Source organism: Plasmodium sp. gorilla clade G2 (assembly GCF_900097015.1).
Source record: "Plasmodium sp. gorilla clade G2 genome assembly, chromosome: 4".
Taxonomy (NCBI): Eukaryota; Apicomplexa; class Aconoidasida; order Haemosporida; family Plasmodiidae; genus Plasmodium; species Plasmodium adleri (nom. inval.).
This window is the reverse complement of record NC_041696.1, coordinates 30,272-50,858: the sequence shown is the minus strand read 5'-3', so window position 1 is coordinate 50,858 and position 20,587 is coordinate 30,272. Positions and strand designations below refer to the sequence as shown.

The 20,587-nt window shown below is 16.5% G+C and overlaps 5 protein-coding genes across 5 annotated transcripts; 3 read left to right on the top strand and 2 right to left on the bottom strand.

The window, feature by feature from the left end:
• Positions 1–329: 329 nt before the first annotated feature.
• Positions 330–1,731, bottom strand: PADL01_0401100 (Plasmodium exported protein, unknown function; the record flags this gene model as incomplete). The annotated part of the gene is made up of 2 exons (XM_028685123.1): positions 330–1,577; positions 1,663–1,731. 2 exons carry the CDS (start codon positions 1,729–1,731, stop codon positions 330–332), a joined length of 1,317 nt encoding a protein of 438 aa, XP_028536653.1.
• Positions 1,732–7,906: 6,175 nt separating this feature from the next.
• PADL01_0401000 (PIR protein) lies at positions 7,907–9,306 on the top strand (the record flags this gene model as incomplete). The annotated part of the gene is made up of 2 exons (XM_028685122.1): positions 7,907–7,987; positions 8,152–9,306. The coding sequence occupies 2 exons, from the start codon at positions 7,907–7,909 to the stop codon at positions 9,304–9,306; spliced, it is 1,236 nt and encodes a 411-aa protein (XP_028536652.1).
• A 1,196-nt stretch (positions 9,307–10,502) lies between these two features.
• Positions 10,503–11,285, bottom strand: PADL01_0400900 (stevor PIR protein, putative; the record flags this gene model as incomplete). The annotated part of the gene is made up of 2 exons (XM_028685121.1): positions 10,503–11,039; positions 11,202–11,285. 2 exons carry the CDS (start codon positions 11,283–11,285, stop codon positions 10,503–10,505), a joined length of 621 nt encoding a protein of 206 aa, XP_028536651.1.
• A 1,627-nt stretch (positions 11,286–12,912) lies between these two features.
• Positions 12,913–13,817, top strand: PADL01_0400800 (Plasmodium exported protein (PHISTa), unknown function; the record flags this gene model as incomplete). Its single annotated transcript, XM_028685120.1, has 2 exons — positions 12,913–13,047; positions 13,146–13,817. The coding sequence occupies 2 exons, from the start codon at positions 12,913–12,915 to the stop codon at positions 13,815–13,817; spliced, it is 807 nt and encodes a 268-aa protein (XP_028536650.1).
• Positions 13,818–18,404: 4,587 nt separating this feature from the next.
• PADL01_0400700 (Plasmodium exported protein (PHIST), unknown function) lies at positions 18,405–19,393 on the top strand (the record flags this gene model as incomplete). Its single annotated transcript, XM_028685119.1, has 2 exons — positions 18,405–18,539; positions 18,662–19,393. 2 exons carry the CDS (start codon positions 18,405–18,407, stop codon positions 19,391–19,393), a joined length of 867 nt encoding a protein of 288 aa, XP_028536649.1.
• Between the last annotated feature and the right edge of the window lie 1,194 nt (positions 19,394–20,587).

The following is a 20,587-nucleotide window of genomic DNA, read 5'->3' as shown; positions in this document are numbered from 1 at the left end:
TATCTTTGTATAATTTCTTAATTTTTATTTTAAAAATATAGACACAAATAATTATGTAAATAAATTAATTTATATATATATATTTTTTTAAAATAATAAATATAAATGTGTATACATATTTATTTATACACATGGGGAAAAAAATATTTATAACACCAAAAAAAAAATAAAATAATAATATAAAATTAAAATATTGCAAAATATTATTATATATATGGAAAATATAACAAATAAAAAATAATAATTCATTTTATTATACATTAAATTGTATTATATGGAACATATATATAAATATATATTTATATTTTTGAAGTAATATATAGAACTTCTTATGATTTATAATAACTTTTTAGTTTTGATAGTACTTTTTGAACTTTTTCGTTTTCTAATATTCCAGATTTTTTAATTAAGAAATATAAATATACTATAAGTATTATAACAAGAATAACAATTATTATTATTGCTACGACTTTAGTTGCAGGATCAGGGGAGGCAGTAGCAGTAGCGCAAGCAGCTTGAAGTGTCTTAAGTCTGCAACAGTTGCAAACAGCATTTGCAACTTTACAACAATTTGCTGCTGCAGTAGTACAACAAAGAGTTTTAAATGCGGCTTCAGCACTCAAAGTGTTAGCACATACTTGAGAAACCATAGTGCTACAGGAGGTACATGCTGCAGCACAAGCGTCTTTACAACATTTAATTGTTCCTGCAATAAATTGTGCACAAAGAGCCTTAAACTTGATACAGGCCATAGGAGTTGCTACCATAGCATGTATAGATTTTGCTATTCCTGCAATTATTCCTATTCCCATTGTATATCCTCCTATTTGATATTTATGAACTTTTTCTTCCATTATTTCATAAAATGAACTCCAAAGTTCAAAAAATGTTTTTCTTTTACCTTTTTTCTTTTTAAATAAATCTTGAAAATATTTTGGGAATGCTAATTCTATATCTATATCATCATTTCTAAATTCAATTAAGTAATATTTTATATTCAAATATATATTATAAATAATACTTTCATTTTTTAATTTTTCAATTTTTTGTTTTTTCTTAATTTTTTTTTCTTTTAATATTTTCTCTTTCATTTTTTTCTTTTCTAATTCTTCTTTTACATGTTGTTCATATGATTCTAATATTTGTTTTCTTTTTTCTTCTAAGAAAAGTTTGTTTAATTCATAATCTATTAATTTATCTCTCTTCCAGTGGTAGCTTTCTATTTTATCCTTCACAATTTCATCTTTTAATAATGAGATTTCTTTTAATTCATTTTTTATATAATCTTCGCATAATATTTTAGTATCCAATATTTCTTTTTCTAATTTTTCGATTTCTTCTTTAATATCATTATGATCTTTTTTATTTTTATTTTTATTTTTATTTTCATTTTTATATTTCTTTTTTAGGAATTTAATTTTTTTTAATTTATCTTTGATTACTTCATCTTTTATTAGTTGAATTTGTTTCAATTGTTCTCTTATATAATCTAATGTAATAACATCTGGAATTGTATTTACGGGTGTTTTATTAACTGCTTCATTTTTCGAATTATTATGGTTAGTTCTAGGAATATTCTAAAAAAATAATAAAATTATATATATATATATATATATTATGAATTATATGTTTATATATATATATATATTATTTTCATTTTACCGTATGTGATGATATGAATGTATCTAATAAGAGTGAGAAAAATAATATTTTAAAATAAATAAAGATCATGATAATTTATTTGTCAGATTGTTGTTATTTTATTTATCTCTTAATTAGAATAAAGATATTATTATAAATATGTTCATTGTAATTTTATTTTAAAAAATTATGGATTCATAAATATTTTAAATTTTAAAAGGTGTAAAAATAATATTATGCCTATTATATGATTCTTTAACCTAAGATTTATTTACACACAAAATTAGAATTGAGAAATATGTATTCAATTTATAGGAAATAAAATATATAAAAAAAAATATTAAATTATTAATAATATATTTTGTTGCAAATAAGTAATAATTATTATTTCTTTTTTTTTTTAAATTTAATAATAATAAAAATAAATGTATATACATATATATATATTTTTTCATGTATATATTCTTTTAATACAAATATTTAGTATTATTTTTATTATGTATATATTTAAATAAATACCTCCATTTTAACACTTGTAATAAAATAATATATGAAGTAAAACAAATAAATTGTATTCATAATATGTAGATATATTATTTGTATATATATATATATATATATATATAATATATTTTTATGAACAAAAATTTTTTTAGGTATATGCTATAAAAATAAAAAATATTTGAATATATATATATATATATATTTATATTTATAAAATATAGCACTTTATAAATAATATATAATTACAAAGAATGCTATTTTGTTTATTAAAAAAAGTTATAGGATATAATAAAAAGAAATATTTAAATAATAGATCATATTTATATATATATTGAACTAGAAACATAATTATTATTGACAATATATATATTTAATATATATATATTTTGTATATATTTCTTTATTATAAAACAAGAAAAAAAAGAAAAATATTATACAATGAAAAATATTTAATTACTCATTTTACTATATTATTTCATTTTTCATGAATATATAATATAATGTGTTATTAGAAGTGTATATTTTTGATTATACACTCTAAAGGAATTATAAGTTATTTTGTTATTATAAATACTAATATAAAGATAAAATAATTAACAAAAAAAAAAAAATAAAATAAAATAATATAAAATACTTTATTTACACTTTTCTAATATTACTATTATGATATATATAAATCAGTATTAATACAAGCACAAAATGTATGTACTATATATACATATTTATATAAAATATTTTGAATATATATAAATATTCAATATATATTATAATATAGTACTTATTCTTACTAGTAAAACAAGAAAGAAATAATAATTTGAATAAAAAAAAAAAAAAAAAAAATTCATTATATTATATGGGCACACATACATCATTGAATATATATATTAATTATATAAGGATTAGGTAGGTAGATAATATATAAATAATTATAAATATAATTTTAAGGTAAGAAAATATGTGTAATGTTTTATTATTTATAATAATAAAAATAGATTATTAAATATATATATTATCTTTTGTGTATAAAAAAGTAATTAATCTGTTAACATTATACACATTATAGATAATATTATAAAAAATTTTAGGTATATATATATTTTATATATTAATAGTTATCGATAATAATTTATTTCTTATTAACATATTATATATTCCTTTTTTGGGGGTTTAATAAAAAGTATATATAATAATTAAACTATTAATTCATGCACAAGTATATATATCATATCCTGTTTATATAAAACCTTGTGATAATAAAACATTTTATATTAATACAAACCAGAAAATAATAATAATCTAAAATAAATAAAAATAAAAATATCGAACGTTTAAAAAAAAAGATTTATTTTTCGATTATATCTATGAAACACATTTTATTATAATAATAGTAGATAATTATAAAACCATCTGTATTTTTTATATTATAAGAATATATATATATATATATATATATATATATATATATATATATGTGTTGAGGTGTATAAAATTATATTCTTATATAATTGTAGTAGTCTAATAAAATGGTATAAGTGTCCATAATATTATTAGCATTTATTCATATATTTATTTTTATTTATTTATTTATTTTTTTGTTCCTGTCCTTAATATTGATATGTATATATCATTATTATATGGTCAATTAATAAAGTTATTATATATATATATTAAAACAATATAGTAATATTTATAATTGTATATTATGTGTATCTTTAAAAAAATTATTATTTAATATAAGTGTTTGTTATAACAATATTTCATGAGCCAAGGTATTATGAATTTATAAAGTATATAAATATTATGGAAAGAAAAATTAAAAAAATTTATTTTTATTTTTTTTTATAATTGTTTTACTTTATATGCTTCAAAAACATCATATGGAAAGTAAAAAAAATAAAATAAGATTGATAAAATTTGAATAAAAATTTTATTAATATAACTTATATAACAAATAACATAATATTATAATAGCCATATATATATATATATATATATATATATATATATATATTATAAGACACCCATTTTTATAATATATAAATATGCATACTATGTAATAAATATATATATGAATAGACCAACACATTTAATAAAAATGTAATAGTTTAAATGTGTTTTTTTTTTTTTTTTTTTTTTTTTTTTTTTTTTTTTATATATATTTTCCTTTTTGTTACTATAAGGAACAATTAAATAAATAAACAAAAAGGATAAAATAAATAAAAGATATTACTATATGTGAAGATAATATAGGATTGTCTATAATAATTGTCTTTTTAATAAAACATAGAACATAATTCACTGCAGCTTTATAGTAGTTTCCTACAAAAAATATGTAGATCTAATATTTTAAGTGTTATTAACATTCCTTTTTAGAAGGAATCTTCTAAAATTACAAAATGTGAGATAATATATGATTCTGAATTATTGACATTTTATATTTGTTATGATAATTGTTGTATGGTTATATATTTGACAGTCATTCTTATTATAATGTTATGATATTTTCTGAGTTCATTACACATTTTAACATAATATAATGTAATGTATTATTATTATATTTGAATGTTTTCATAATATATATTTTTTTGATTACAACTGAAAGTAGCACGTAAAATATTTAACTTAATATTTAAAATTTTTAAAAATTATACATGATTTCATATATATATATATATATATATATATATATATGTTTTTTTTCTTATTACATATCAAACATTATTATAGTAGAATAAAAAAATACAAAATAAATGCTTATAAAAATATATACCCTTATTATTATAAAACTAATGTATAAAATATAATATAGTTTAATTAATTTTAATATTTAAAAAAAAAATATTTCTTTAGACAATATTTTTATGAAAAAGATTATGTAATATTAAGATAACATATATATTATTTCATAGAAATATAATTTGATAATATAAACGTTTAGTAGTAAATTTAAATATTATTATATAAAAAAAAAAAAAAAAATGAACATATACAAAATGGTTATATATAAATATTTCACAGTATATACTATAACTATTTTAATATAACACATCTATAATATATTGCATATACATAATATGATAAAAAAGAATATTAAATGTAATCACAAAAAATAAAATATATATATATATATATATATATATATTTGAACTATTTTAGGGGTACAATCATGGACTACACATTTGTAAATTTTTTTTCTCTTACATATTTATCATGTAATGATACTGCATTATTTTTTTTAATATTTTGAAATATATAAATAAGAAAATTTTTTTTTTTCTTTTTCTTAATATTGATATAAGAAATTATATAATATGTTAAATAAATAAATATATATATATATATATTAATTTTGTTATTAAATGTTGTAAAATAAATTATATAGGAGAAAAAATATGTTACATTAAATTGTAATTATATTATTCAAAAAATTTTATAAGATAATTATATTTACATAATATAAAAATTTTTGCAAAAAAAAAAAATATATAATTTTAATTTGAAATATTTTTTGTATTCTTATTAAATTATTTTGATATATATATAAATAAATCATATTGTATTTTAATATAATGTATAAATATAAAATATTATATTATTTTAATTTTTTTTTTATTTTTATTTTTCTTAATATATAAAAATGATATGTACTTATTAAGTGGTTTTTATGTTAACAAATATATATATATATATATATATATACATACATATATATTTATATTTGTTTTAATTATTATATATAAGTGATTCAAATATTGAAAATAATAACTATATGTGGTTCGTATATTTATAGGTATGTATTTATATTTTTTTTTGTATAATATAAATATAAGAATATATTTTTTTTCTAATTTTATATAAAATAAAAAAAATACTAGGACATATATATATATATATATATATATATATAAATATGTAATATATATAATTAGTGGATATAAAAAAGTATCGATAAAAAAAATTCGAAATTAAAATTTGGATGTGTCTATAATATATAATTATTGATTTATAAAATCGATCGATCGGTTATTTTTTTATTTTATACAATGCTACAAAAATAGAACATTAATAAATAAAGTAGCAACAAATATTTTTTTTATGACATAATTTTATGGTGTTTTATAATTACAAATTATATGAACAAATAGATACAATACATATATTATTTATTAACATTTATTGGAAATATAAAAATTTAAAAATATATACAACAATATATATATATATATATACTAATATTATATTTATTTTAAAAATTTATATAATATTAAATATATTTATAATATAATTATTTAAAAAAGATAATTTCATTTAAATATTATATAATATATAAATTTACAATTAATATATTTTATATTTTATATATTATATAAAAATAATGATAAAAAAAAGCTATTAATAATATTTATAATAATATATTAGTACATATTTAATTACTTACATAATTCTAATATTTATAATATACAATATTATTTATCATACATTAAAATTATTATATATAATATTATATTCTAGTTATAGATGCTAATTTTTTTTTTTTTTTTGTTGTCGTTGCTGTTGTAATTATATTATATAAATATAATAAATAATAATTTTTACAACATGTTTTAAAATTTATATATTAAAAATTTAATGCATATTAAGAAAATCATAGATATATTAGAGAGGAATTTTATAAAGAGAATTATTATTAGGAAAACAAAGCAGAGCTACGAAAAAAAAAAAAAAAAAAAAAAAAAAAAAATATTCCATAAAAATAAACATATATCAAATAAAAATTGATATTCATACATAAAATATAAAAATTTAAATTTATATAAATATGGGAATTAATATGAAATATTGCTTTTATTAATTTATAGTTATTATAAAGTATATACTATATTGGTATGTTGTTTTAAATATTATATCTTACTATGTATAGGATTCAGTTTTTTTATTTATTTTATTGTTTCAAGTTGCTTTGATAATATGATGTTATAATATATATTTTATAAAAATGTAGGAAGATTTTATAATTTTTATTGCTAGGAATCCTTGGAAACTATTTTAATTCACACCTTTTTGTTGGATAAAATAAAAAAAAATAGTTAGTTTTTAATATATTATAATGCTATATGTATACATATATGTATATATGTAATATATAAATATATATATATAATATAATATTTATATATATATAATATATAATATAATATTTTTATATATATTTATATAATATTAATATATATTTATAAAATATTAATATATATTTATATTATATATATATTTATATGTTATGTAAAAAAAAAAAAAAAAAATATAGATTGTATTATATTACAATTTTATGAAAAATATAAATTAAAAAAATGTATTATATTTGATTATGAGACTTTTTATTTATTTTATTTATTATATTTTTTTTTTTTTTCCTTTTTTTTTTTTTTTTTTTTTTTTTTTGCATTTTTTTCATTTGTTTTCATTCAGTTGTAAGATAATGGTTTTATAACCATTTCAATAAAAAAAAAATAAAAAAATATATTTGTATTATGGAAAGATAATTGTTTTATATATTATAACAATAATAAAATTTAGGATTATTGTTATTATATTATATTATGTTATATTTTATTATTTTCTATTTTTTTTTTTTTTTTTTTTTTTTTTTTTTGGTACATAAAAATAATATAAGATAAAATGTAATATTAAAATTTTTTTTTCTTACAATAATTTGAATGATGAAGCATTACATATAAATGAAAATGAAGCTCAGAACTTTAAAATGTTATTATGTTTATTTTTATTGAATAAAATATTGTTATTATTGTTATTATTATTATTGTCACCATTATTGTTATCATGCGTATGAAATATATATATATTAATATAATAACATACTTACATATATATATATATATATAGGAAACATAATAATATAAGCATAACCATATATATGAGCATATTATATATATAATATTATATTTATTATATTTATTATTATTATTTTTTATTATTTTTTTTTTTTAGAGACAATTTCATAGCAATGGTTACATGTCAACTCATTTAAGAAACATCAAAAAAATAAGAACATCGAGAAAATTATGTGAATATGACAAATATAAAGCTAATTATGATAATGATCCTGAGATGAAAGAAGTAATAGAAAAATATAATGAACGATTAGCAATACGATGGAAAGAATATGATGAATTAAAGAAAGAAAAAGAAAGAAAATATAAAGAACAATACGATAAAGATATAAAAGAAATTATTTTAAAAGGCAAAATAGAAAAACAACTAACAAAACAATTATCAGCATTAGACAAATTTACTGATATAGACGATTTAGCTAAAGATATATACGAAAAAAGGGTAGCAACTAAAGCGAAAAAAGGTAAAAAATACAAAAAAACATTAGGTCATACCTTATCCGAATGGAACATTTTACCTAATATTGATATGTATGAATGGATACCTTTTTCATCTAAGGAAGCAAAAATTGATTGTAATATAAAAAATATGAAACATGCTCTTACTAAAGTTGGTTATATAGGTCGTAATAAATATGATTCTCTTGGTAATAAGAATGGAAATGATACTACTGCACTTGCCCCAGTATTTAGTTCTATTATGAGTTCTTCTAATGCGTTCATTCAAAGATATATGGGGGATGATATTACATCTAATGGTAGTAGTTTTAAAAATAGTACTGTTTCATCAATTTTTCTTTACGCTTTATGGGAATTTTTTGAGCATATCGTAGCCCCAACTGTTGCTCCTTTTTTGTTTGGAACAGGTGACCATGGACACGGAAGCCAAGGTGAGAGTGCAAAAACATGTAAATGCGTATGTACGGGGGAAAAAACATGTTGTTGTGCAGGTACATGTACAAATGGAGTTAAGTGTGTATGTAATGGTGGAGGTGCTGGTGTATGTACAGGTAAATGTGTATGTGAAGGTGGAAGTGCTGGTGTATGTGCAGGTGTATGTAAGTGTACAATTGAAAAAGGTTTTCTCCATAATTTTCACGAATTTCTGCACAGTTGGGAGGTTTTTTGTGATGCTATTTTTGCATTATACATTATAGCTTCCATATTAGTAATACTTTATAATATTTTAAAATATTATAGAGAAATAAAAATGGAGAAAAAACATAAATATTTTAAAATATTACACGATTAAATATGTAGTAATGTCGTAATAATTTTTAGTGTATTGTATATTATATATATTTATTACAAAGAGGATATATTAACATATTACATTTATATACCTGTATATAATAATATAAAATTTTTTTTATTATTTTTTTGTTGTATTATTATTTTCTTAAATGTTTTTTTTCTTTTTCATTTGTTTTTTATATTTTATTTTATGTTTATTACAAAGATAGAATTCTAACATATTACATATATATATGTATATATTATTTTATTATTTATTTTGTTTTATAATAATTTGTTTTTTTATAATTATCTTTAACTTTGTATTATAAATAAATTCTAAATTAATATTATATTTGACATATTTAACACATATATATCTTATATATATATATATATATATATATATATATATGTATATAATTTTTTAGTTATTGTTAAACGACATTGCATATAGATTTTTTTTTTATATGTTCATCTTTTCTTGGTATCTATAGTTCTTGTAGAACTCTATATGTTATTGAAATTATTCTATGTCCAAATTGTATATAATAAGAAAAAAATATAAAATTAATTATTATGAGAAAAAAAAAAAATAAAATAATTAGAGAAAAATAAAAAAAAGGGAACAAAAAAAGAATAAGGAAAATATAAAACATAAAAATAAAAACATCATTATAATATTATAATGTTACTAACACCTTTTAAGGTTTTTATTTTAGTACAAAAACATTTTTTTAATTATATGCACCATTAAATAACCTATGGATGTATTCTTTAAATTAATAGATACAAAAATAATACTAAAATTGAACTTTTCATTTTAAAATTCTTTATACACATTGTTGAAAAACTCTATATGTACAAATATTATATTATAACATATATGAAGATCTTATATAAATGAAAAATTTTTATATACATTTAAAATATATTTTTCGTTTCCAAATATATTTTTTTGCTACCTTTATAATATTAAATCATGAATTTTATTTAGTTATATAATTTTTATTTTTGTTTTTTTTGTTTGTTTATTAATATATTAATTTTAGTATTTTTTGTAAAAGAAAAGATAAATTGTATTAAAATAAATTGTATATAAGTATTATATAATAAACATATAAGTTTATTTTTCTCCTTTGTAATATTATATATAATAGTTTATAATATATATAAAAATATAACATAATATAATTTTATGTATATATAAAAATATTATTTTTTTCGTGCATTATTTTTATGTATTTGGCATAATTTATAAATACCAATAGTGCAAAAGAGTAGATATGTTATTCCTGCAAAAATACAAAAAAGACATTTTTTTGTCCTAGATTCATGTGCATCTTTGGGTTGATCTGAAATATTTCGAAAATATAGTTCTTGTTTTCCATCAAAATCATTATAAAGCTTTCTTTGCATTTCTAAATTTTTGAGAGAACGAGGAGATATGTTTGAATTAGCTTCTTTGTCTTTAGCGTATGTTTTTTTTCTATATTTATTTAAATTTGGTGTTCCAGGAAATTTCTTGTTTGTTATTTGTGGTATTTTTTGCTTTGTTTTTGTGACATCTTCTGGATATTTGTTTTTCTTGTATTTTGTTTCTTTCGTATTTCTATATTCTCTTAATTTATTATTTTCATGCTTATCATTTGCTGTAAGTTCATGTGAAGATTCTGCTAAGGACCTAGGATTTGTTTGCTCTAACACTATATTTTTATATTTTATATTTGTATATAATCCATGACAGTCATTCTAAGAAGGTATAAAAAGAAAAAAATCCAATAAAATAACATGACAAAAAAAATAAATATGGAAATGATAAATAAAAATATTAAAATGTATAATAACCAAAGGTAGTTTTGAATTGTATATATATATATATATATATATATATATATATATATAATTTGTTACTTTTTTATTTTTCACATTATAAAATAATGTTAATGCTCCTAATACGATTGAAAATATGAATAATTTAAAATTATAAGATATCATTTTAAATATATATGCTATTGTATTTAGAGATGTAATATATATATATATATATATATATATATATGTGTATCCTATAATGAAAAATATATTTTAAAATTTTATATATATATTATTAATAGCGTTAGGTTTATTAACAAATAATTTTTTCTCTATATGAAAAATGTTTTAAAAAAAAAAGAAAATTTATATTCAGATACGTTTAATATACATATATTTTTTTCTTAATTTTTTATTTTTATCTTTTTATCAAATGTACCAAAGAATTATATTATTTTATAAATTTTGTGTGAATTTTATATGAATATAAAATAATTTTTTAAAAAATATTATTAATATTCTTTTAGTGTTACTCCTGTTGTAACCTATAGAATATGTGTAATATTTACATAAATGTATATAGTTCTTTATATTACTGAATGGTAATGTTTATATTTATAAGTAAAATACATTTAATAAAAAAAAAAAGTTATTTTAAAATTTTAATAAATTATAATTAAAAATAGAAATAGAAATGAATAATTAATATATTTTTTTATTTTTTATAAAATAAAAGAAAAAAATAATTATGTTTACTTTATATAATTATTTCACATTTTACATATATATATGTGAGTTATATATTTTATTATTTAATTATATATCTACTATACAATGAAGTATTAGAAATTTAAAAAACTTTGAAATAAAAAGAGAACACAATACAGTTATAATTGCAAAAATAAAGTTCTTGAGTTATTTTTTAATTACATTATATATTCAAATAATGTTTATAATATATATTTGTATATATTATCTAATATATATTTAGAAATTATTCTATTTTTAATAATTTTAATCATTATTATGTACGTTATGTATTTTATGGAGTTAGAACATAATGATCAATATATCTATTACAGCAATATTAAAATTGTGTGTTAATTTATTTTCATTTAAACAATTATCCATAATTTTGTAAAATTAGATAATAAATATATAAATATAATTAGTTCTTTTTTTCATTTTTATTGTAATAGATATAATACATATATATAATAGAATTGATGTTATATTTATCATTATTATTTTATTTTATATTAATGAATTTTTTTTTTTATTATTTATTTATATTTTTTATTTTATTTTATTTTATTTTTTTATATTATTATTTAATTTTTTTTTATTATATTATTATTATTATTATTTTTTCATTTTTTAAATAATATATAAGAAAATAATTTGCATGATTTAATTAATATATTATATAGACGTTCTATGAAGTTTAAAATAATATTTATTGTTTATATTAATATTATTAAGAGTGTTATAGAATAATTTACAAAGGAAAAATATTTATCATTATGTTTTTAACTTTTTTAAATATATAAGTATATGTTTATAATAATATCTTTTGATTAACGTGAGATATAGAAATAATAAATATATATAATATATTAAACTATATAATAATTTATTATATATATATATATATATATATATTATTGTGAAGTACACATAATATATTATAAAGTATTATAGTGTAAGTAGCATTTATATATAATACTTTACTGTTATAATACAATTATATTTATTTTTAAAATACATAATATTATTTGTTAAAATATAAAATAAGAATAATAGGATTAAGATGAAATATCATTGTGTAGAATATTATTCTGAAGAAACAAATATTAAAAATACAAGGAATGCTTGTTCCATTAGACAAAAAATTTTAAATTTGTTATCATTTACTGGAATTTTATTATTAGTAGTAGTACTAAACGTAAGTTAATAAATGTGAATTTATTATATATATATATATTTTTTATGTGTTACATTGATAGACATTTTTATATAAATTATTTATATTTGTTTCTTCAGAATATAATAATATGTGAGAAAGGTGAAACAATAGATGGAGTTGTTTATCATATATATAGAAGAAATTTATCTGAATTAGAAAGTGTAAAGAATAAAGGATTAAGAAGTAGCAGTGAAAAGAATATGTTAAAAAATAACAAAGATGAAAAAAATAATAATATTCCTCTTATTTCACAATGCAATAATATAAATTATAATGATATATCAAAACAATTAACACTGGAGGATTTACATAATGTATTAGATAATTTAAAAGAACGTCCATCTGATGAAGATCTTCATAACATATGGACTCATGTTTTGGGTATATCTAAAGAAGGATTTCATGATATGATAAGACAATTAGCTCTTTATATCGAAGATTATTTACTTACATATGAATATCAACGTTATCATCATTTTCCAGGTAGGGATCTTATTATAACTAATAGAACTAAATACCGTACATGGTATAAATCAATGTATGAAATTGGAGTTGCACTAGCATCTGCAGATAGGGAACATACACTGAAGTTTTTTAGTTTAATTAAAGATGGAGCATCAATTGATGAAATGAGAAACTTTATTTATTTATTTATAAAGTATTATGATACATTAAAAAATGATTTATTTAAAAAGCATATGAACATATTTACAGAAAGGATGAATAATCCCGTAAGATTAAATTTTTAAATTTAATTTATACGAATATCAATTATGTTCTTTTATGGGAAAATACATATATAATATAATTTTACTATATTAAAAAAAAAAAAGTAATGTAAGATATATTTATTACATTACTTATATCAGTTATTATATTATGGAATATATATATAATAGCTGAAATGTAAAATATATTATAATATATAATAATATTTATAATTATCCAAAAGCGTTTTAGAAATTTACAACTTAAGATTTATTTGTATCCATTAGATATATTACGTTATAAAATGGATGGATCCGATATTTATTGCACATATTGTTAAAAAATGTTTTTTTTCTATAATAAAAAAAATATATATATATATTCCTATCACAATACTCATGTTATTATAATAGTATTTTAAAGTTTGTGTTTTCGTTTATCTTTTTGTTTTCTGTTTTTTGTGTTGTGTTGTGTTATGTTGTGTTTTCGTTTTTGTTTTTTGGTTCTCGTTTTGTACTCCTAATTATTATCCTTATCATTATAGGAATAACTTCATATTTAGATATATTATTATTTTTTTTTTTTTTGATTTTTAAATAATTATTAAATACATATAAAAAAAAAATATATTAATCCTTGTTCAGCATATATATAATTTCAAATTATCTGTTTAATATATAATAATATAATTTATTATAATAACCTATATTTTTTAATATAATTATTAAAAAATATAAATATAACAATTATAGTTCCATAACATGAAATAATATAATTATTCTATGATAAATTGTAATATATATATATACATATGTTTGTCTCAGTTATATTATTTAGTACATAAATAATAAATATATAAACGTTTTATATGCTTTGAAATATTTTTGAATAATATAAGAATAATAATGTTAATATTTGTAACCACATATATTAATTAAAGAGAAATGTAAGAATACCATAAAATTTAGAAAAAAAAAATATATCAGAAAGTAACAAAGCATAATAATTAAAAAACTAAAATTAAATTATTAAAATATATATATATACACTATTATTTCCAGGTTTTATTCATATCATATACTATGATAAATAATTCTTCTTGTTAATTGATTTATATGTTTGTAAAGATAGAAAATTATATATTGGAATATCTATTTTATATGTATATTCTAATAGGATGTGGTATATATAAGTTGCACATCTTTAACAACAATTCTGTACACATTTTCATGTTATTTACCAAAAAAAAAAAAAAAAAATGTTATTTGTAATTACAGTTTTACATGTTATATATGAACATAAAAAAAGAATTTAATGTAATATATTGTGTGTCATAAAGTAATATTTTATTAGAAAATGAAAAAAAAAACAAAAACAAAAATTATATAAAATGTGGAAATGTTTTATAATAATACGTGTTTTTTATATTTAATTAATTTATTTATTTTATTTTTTGTTATAAATAAATGAGGAAATATTGTTCGAGTAAAAAAGTGCATTTGCATGATGAAAAAATAATTTACATCATACTTTAAAAATTATAACAATAATTAAGTTTCAACATATGCAATTCCTTTAATAAAATTAAATGTATTATACTATATTAATTATTTAGTTATAATTTTTATCATATTATAATATAAGCAACACAATACAAATGAAAAATCATTACACAAATATCTTATTATTGTTTGGTCTTCCTTTAAATAAATCATTAAGGTGCTAACAAAAAATGCATCAAAAAATTATAATTATAATATATATATAGTAGCATATCCTACATATATAATTATACTTGTATATCCATATACCTTATATATAAAAATAACATTTATATAAACACATATTATATATAATTATAACAAAAATATATAATATCTAAAAATATAGCTAACTATAATATATATACAAATGTTATATTTTTTCAAAGTAAATAAAAGATCGAACTACTATAGAGTGTATATTTTACATATATCAAACCAAAACAAAACAAAATTCCAATCAATTGTTTATTATGAATATATAAATTGTACAAATCATCTATCTATGATAACAACCCAAAAATGGAAGCAGTAATCGAGAGTTTCGATGAAAAACCGTTCAAATTATTTGGAGATTAGAACAACGTATGTAAAAAAAAAAAAAAAAAAACGAAAACAATGTAAAGTACAATTTGTTAAGAATGTAAAAAAAAAAATTATATTAAAAAATAAAACAGAGAAAATATTAACAGAACTATTTTCGTCATTGCAAACTGGCATAAAGAGAGACGATTTAGGTGCATGTCAATATAAAATGACTTTAGAATATAAGGTCTAAAAATGTGATCTCAATTTTGATTCTATTTCATGATGTGTGGCAACAAGTTGTGTTTTTTTGGTAAAGGTCTCATAAATAAATGGAAAAGTACTTTTTTCTTTTGTAAAAGTTATTAAGAAAACAATTATTGCTTTACCTACGAAATAAGAAATTTATTATGATATTAAATATATCATTGGTTAAGTAAAAAATAATCTACATATATGTATTATAGGTTTATCTAAATTGTAAAATTGTGAGAATGTAGAAAAGCTTAATAATGCAAATGTATTTATTGAATAAGTGAATATTCAATATAATATGTAATTCAATATATCTAATTATAATGAAAAAGAAGTTCTCTTTCTTGTTGTAAAAGAAGAATATTTGCACTGTCAATAGCCATATAGAAATAAGCATACAAAATACTGTGAGGGATGTTAAAAACAGTTATTGACGCACATTCTACACACGTTACTAATGTAACTAATATATTACATATAGAATAAAAAACAGATGTAATAGATGCTACGTATACTAGTTACAATACTGCTATTATTTATTCTCTCGATTACATATTGTTTATAGTTTTGGTTATCGTAATTAAGTTTTTATTATTACGTTATTGTAGTAAGGAAAAAAATAAATTGATGAAAAAATTAAATTATACAAAGTTATTAAATCAATTTTTATAAGGAGTCATGATATTAAATACAATTGAATGTTATGTAAATATTCTAGTTAGAAATACAACGATATTATGGCAATCATTGTTTTTATAAAATTATATTGTTTTATCTTATAATGTTATATTGGTTATCCTAGAGTGGTTATTTAATTATTTAATTTAAATTATTTTATTTTATTTTTTAAATGAAAAAAGTGTAATTTATATTTTTTTTTAAATAAGGAACTTATATATAAAAATATATTGTTAATATATTATTTAATAACACAATGTATTATATATTTATTAAATGCGTCATATAAAATAATATATAAAAAGAGAAATATATCATATTATTATTTATATTCTATTAATACGTTATTAAAATCATAATAATATTCACATATTATGAATGAACACAAAAAAAAATATAAATTTATTTAATAATATTCATTGTTATATTTTTATTTTTATAATATATTTAATAAACAATTATGTTTATTTTATTTTGTAATATCTTAAATAATATATGATATTATATTAACCCTTTTAATTTTTTTTTTTTTTTTCACTTTAATTAAAAAATAAAAAAATATATAAAAATGTTAGATGACATATATTAACGAAAATATAATTTATATAATTTATATAATTTATTATTATTATAGAATAATCATAAAAATATCGTTAACAGAAATGTTTATATATCGACATATTTATGATGTGAAAAACGTGTGATCATAATATTTTTGGTCAGTTATTGTTGAAAAATGGGAAATATATATATAAAATGATAATTCTAATTTTTATTATCATAGAAATATTTGTATTATATTCTTTTTGTGCCTAATCGTATCAATTTTATAATCATTATAAAACACTCAAAATATCCTCTAAATATTAATAACTTAAAATGTAATGAAAAAAAAAAAAAAAAAAAAAAAAGGAGAAAAAAATTCGGAAATAGAAATTAAATAGTTTTACATTTTTGGTAAATTTTAATTTGTTATCACTTATATATATTGTTGAGTTGAATTGATCGATTTAAATATATAAGAATGTATAATATATATAAATATAAAATCAAAGTAATATTTATAATAGTAAAAGAGGAAAATTTACAATAGATAGATAATTATTATCCATAATATTTACTTCTAATATAAGTTGTATACAAAATATACTTTTATATTAACGAAAAATACAATAATTAAATAAAATTAAACAACAGTTAATATATAATAAAAATGAATTAATTTTATATTATTTTAATTTAATTTATTTTATTAATAGATGTACAAAAATATTTAATATTTATTAAACCTATTATATATACACATATATAAAGATATTTGTTTTTATATTTTCTATATTTTAATATACTATTAGCATTTTGACAAAATATATTTATTACATTAAATTAAAGTAGTGTAATATGAAATATATATTTTGATAAATTCATACTATATAATATTAATAATTATTCACAATAAAATAAGGAACATATACCTATTTATGTGGTCATATTGTATTATATCATAGATACTTTATGAATCCTATTTTTTTATTTTTTTTTTTTTTATTTTATATATATAAATATTATTGTTTAAAATATTTGAATCTTTTATATATTAATCAAAAAAATAATTAAGTTATTAATATTATGAATAAAAAAAGTGGTAGCCTTTCTGGATTGTATGTTCTTGATAAGAACGAAAAAGGAATATTACGTTATATCTCTTTTAAATTTCTTTGTTTAAGTTTATATATAATTGGGTTTTACTATGTTTTTCTAAATGTAAGTTCATTATACAAATTTTATTTATTATTATAATTATTTATTTTTTTTATATATAAATTAATTTACTATAAAACATATGTGATATATATATAAGTTTTATAATTTTTTTTTTAATCTAGACATCCTTAGAAAACAAGGGCTTACATATTGTTAATATTAGCAATATGTATGAACGAAATTTAGGTGAGGCACAAAAAAATAGAAACGGTTCACAAAGGAAAAGAAATTTAAAACTTAAAAATGAAGATGTAAGCAAAACAAAATACAATACAAATAATATTAAAAGTAATGAACAAAGTGTAGAGGAAAATAAAAATTGTAATAACAATGATATGAAGAATAATAATGTTCAAAATAAAAGTAATAGTTCTGTGAATAATATAAATTATAATGATTTATCAAAAAATTTAACAGAAAAGGAATTATATAATGTATTAAATTCATTAAAAGAATGTCCTTCAAAAGAAGATCTTAGAAATATATGGACTCACACACTTGGAGTTGCAAAAGAAGGTTTGGATGATATATATCAACAGTTAAAGGCATCAATACAAAAATATTTAGATAATGAAGTTTGTCTTGGTACTGATGAATTTAGTGATAAAATTTTTGTATATAAAGATATGTGGAATGAACAAATTTCTAGATTTTGTCAATCAGTAGGAAATGAACAGGGAGAATACACTAACAAGTTTTTTAGTTTAATTAATGACAAACATACGCTTGATGATATTTTAAAATTTATTTATTCGTTCTTAGAATATTTTCATACAATAAAAAATGAATTACATGAAAAACATCAAAAGGAACTCTTAGAAAGTATTGCAAAAACCTTGAATAAGAAAAAATGATTTTTATAAAAATTAAAAGAAATACATATATTTTGTTAATTATATTATATATAATATACTAATAGGAAATGTTTTTAAAAGTTATTGAATTGTATAAAATAATTATATATATATATATATATATATATATATTTGTAGAATTATGTTTTTTTTTACATGAACAAACAGAATATATTGACATATGTTATTTCATTCTTCATGTGTATGATCCAATAAAATTTATAAAATATATATATTTTGGATGTATCAGAATTATTATACTAATTATATAAATGTACATATATATTTTTTTCTTAAATATGCTAAGATTAGAGTGTATGTGACCTTATATATATACACATGAATATTTATATAGGTTTATATCGAAATTAATATAATTACAGTATTTTTATTATTATATATTTTTTTGAATGATATAGTATATATAATATTCTGTGTAATGAACAAACGTATTAACATATATAAAATAAATAATTAACATTTTATTATGAAATAAATATTAAAGAAATATTGGAATATAATGTCTTAATATTACAAATAATAATAATAATTATATATATTATATTAATTTATAATTTATTTATTTTTTTTAAAATAAGGAATGTAATATGGTTTATTTTTTTTAGATTATATAATTCTATGCAAAATATTAATACTGTAAATTTTTTAAAAATTGTGTTTAATTTTCTTTTTTAAATTCTATTGACATATTTGAACTTTTTATATAAATAGAATATCATTATATATATTATATGAGTTGCGTATGGTTGGGGTAATTTTGATACTTTTATCTTATAACGAATCATGTTTGAAGGATATATTCATTTGTTCTAATTATATATTTTATATAAAAAGTACATGATAATTAAAAATAAAATATATTATATCTTTTTTAATTATTACATATATGATAAATATTAAATTAATATATTAACACCCATTTATTCGTGAAATCAAAATGGGTTGTAATTTATTTTATCATTCGAATATGAAAATATATTTCAATATATTTTGGTAGAAAAAAATATTTTTATATAAAATATTGATATTTACCATTTTTTTTCATTATGAAATTATACTCTATATTCTTGTTTAAGGTAAAATAGAAATAATATAAAATAAAACGCAAATTTTATAAGATATAGCATTTAAAAAAAAACAAACTAAAAAAAAATAATATTGTTCTTTAAAAAA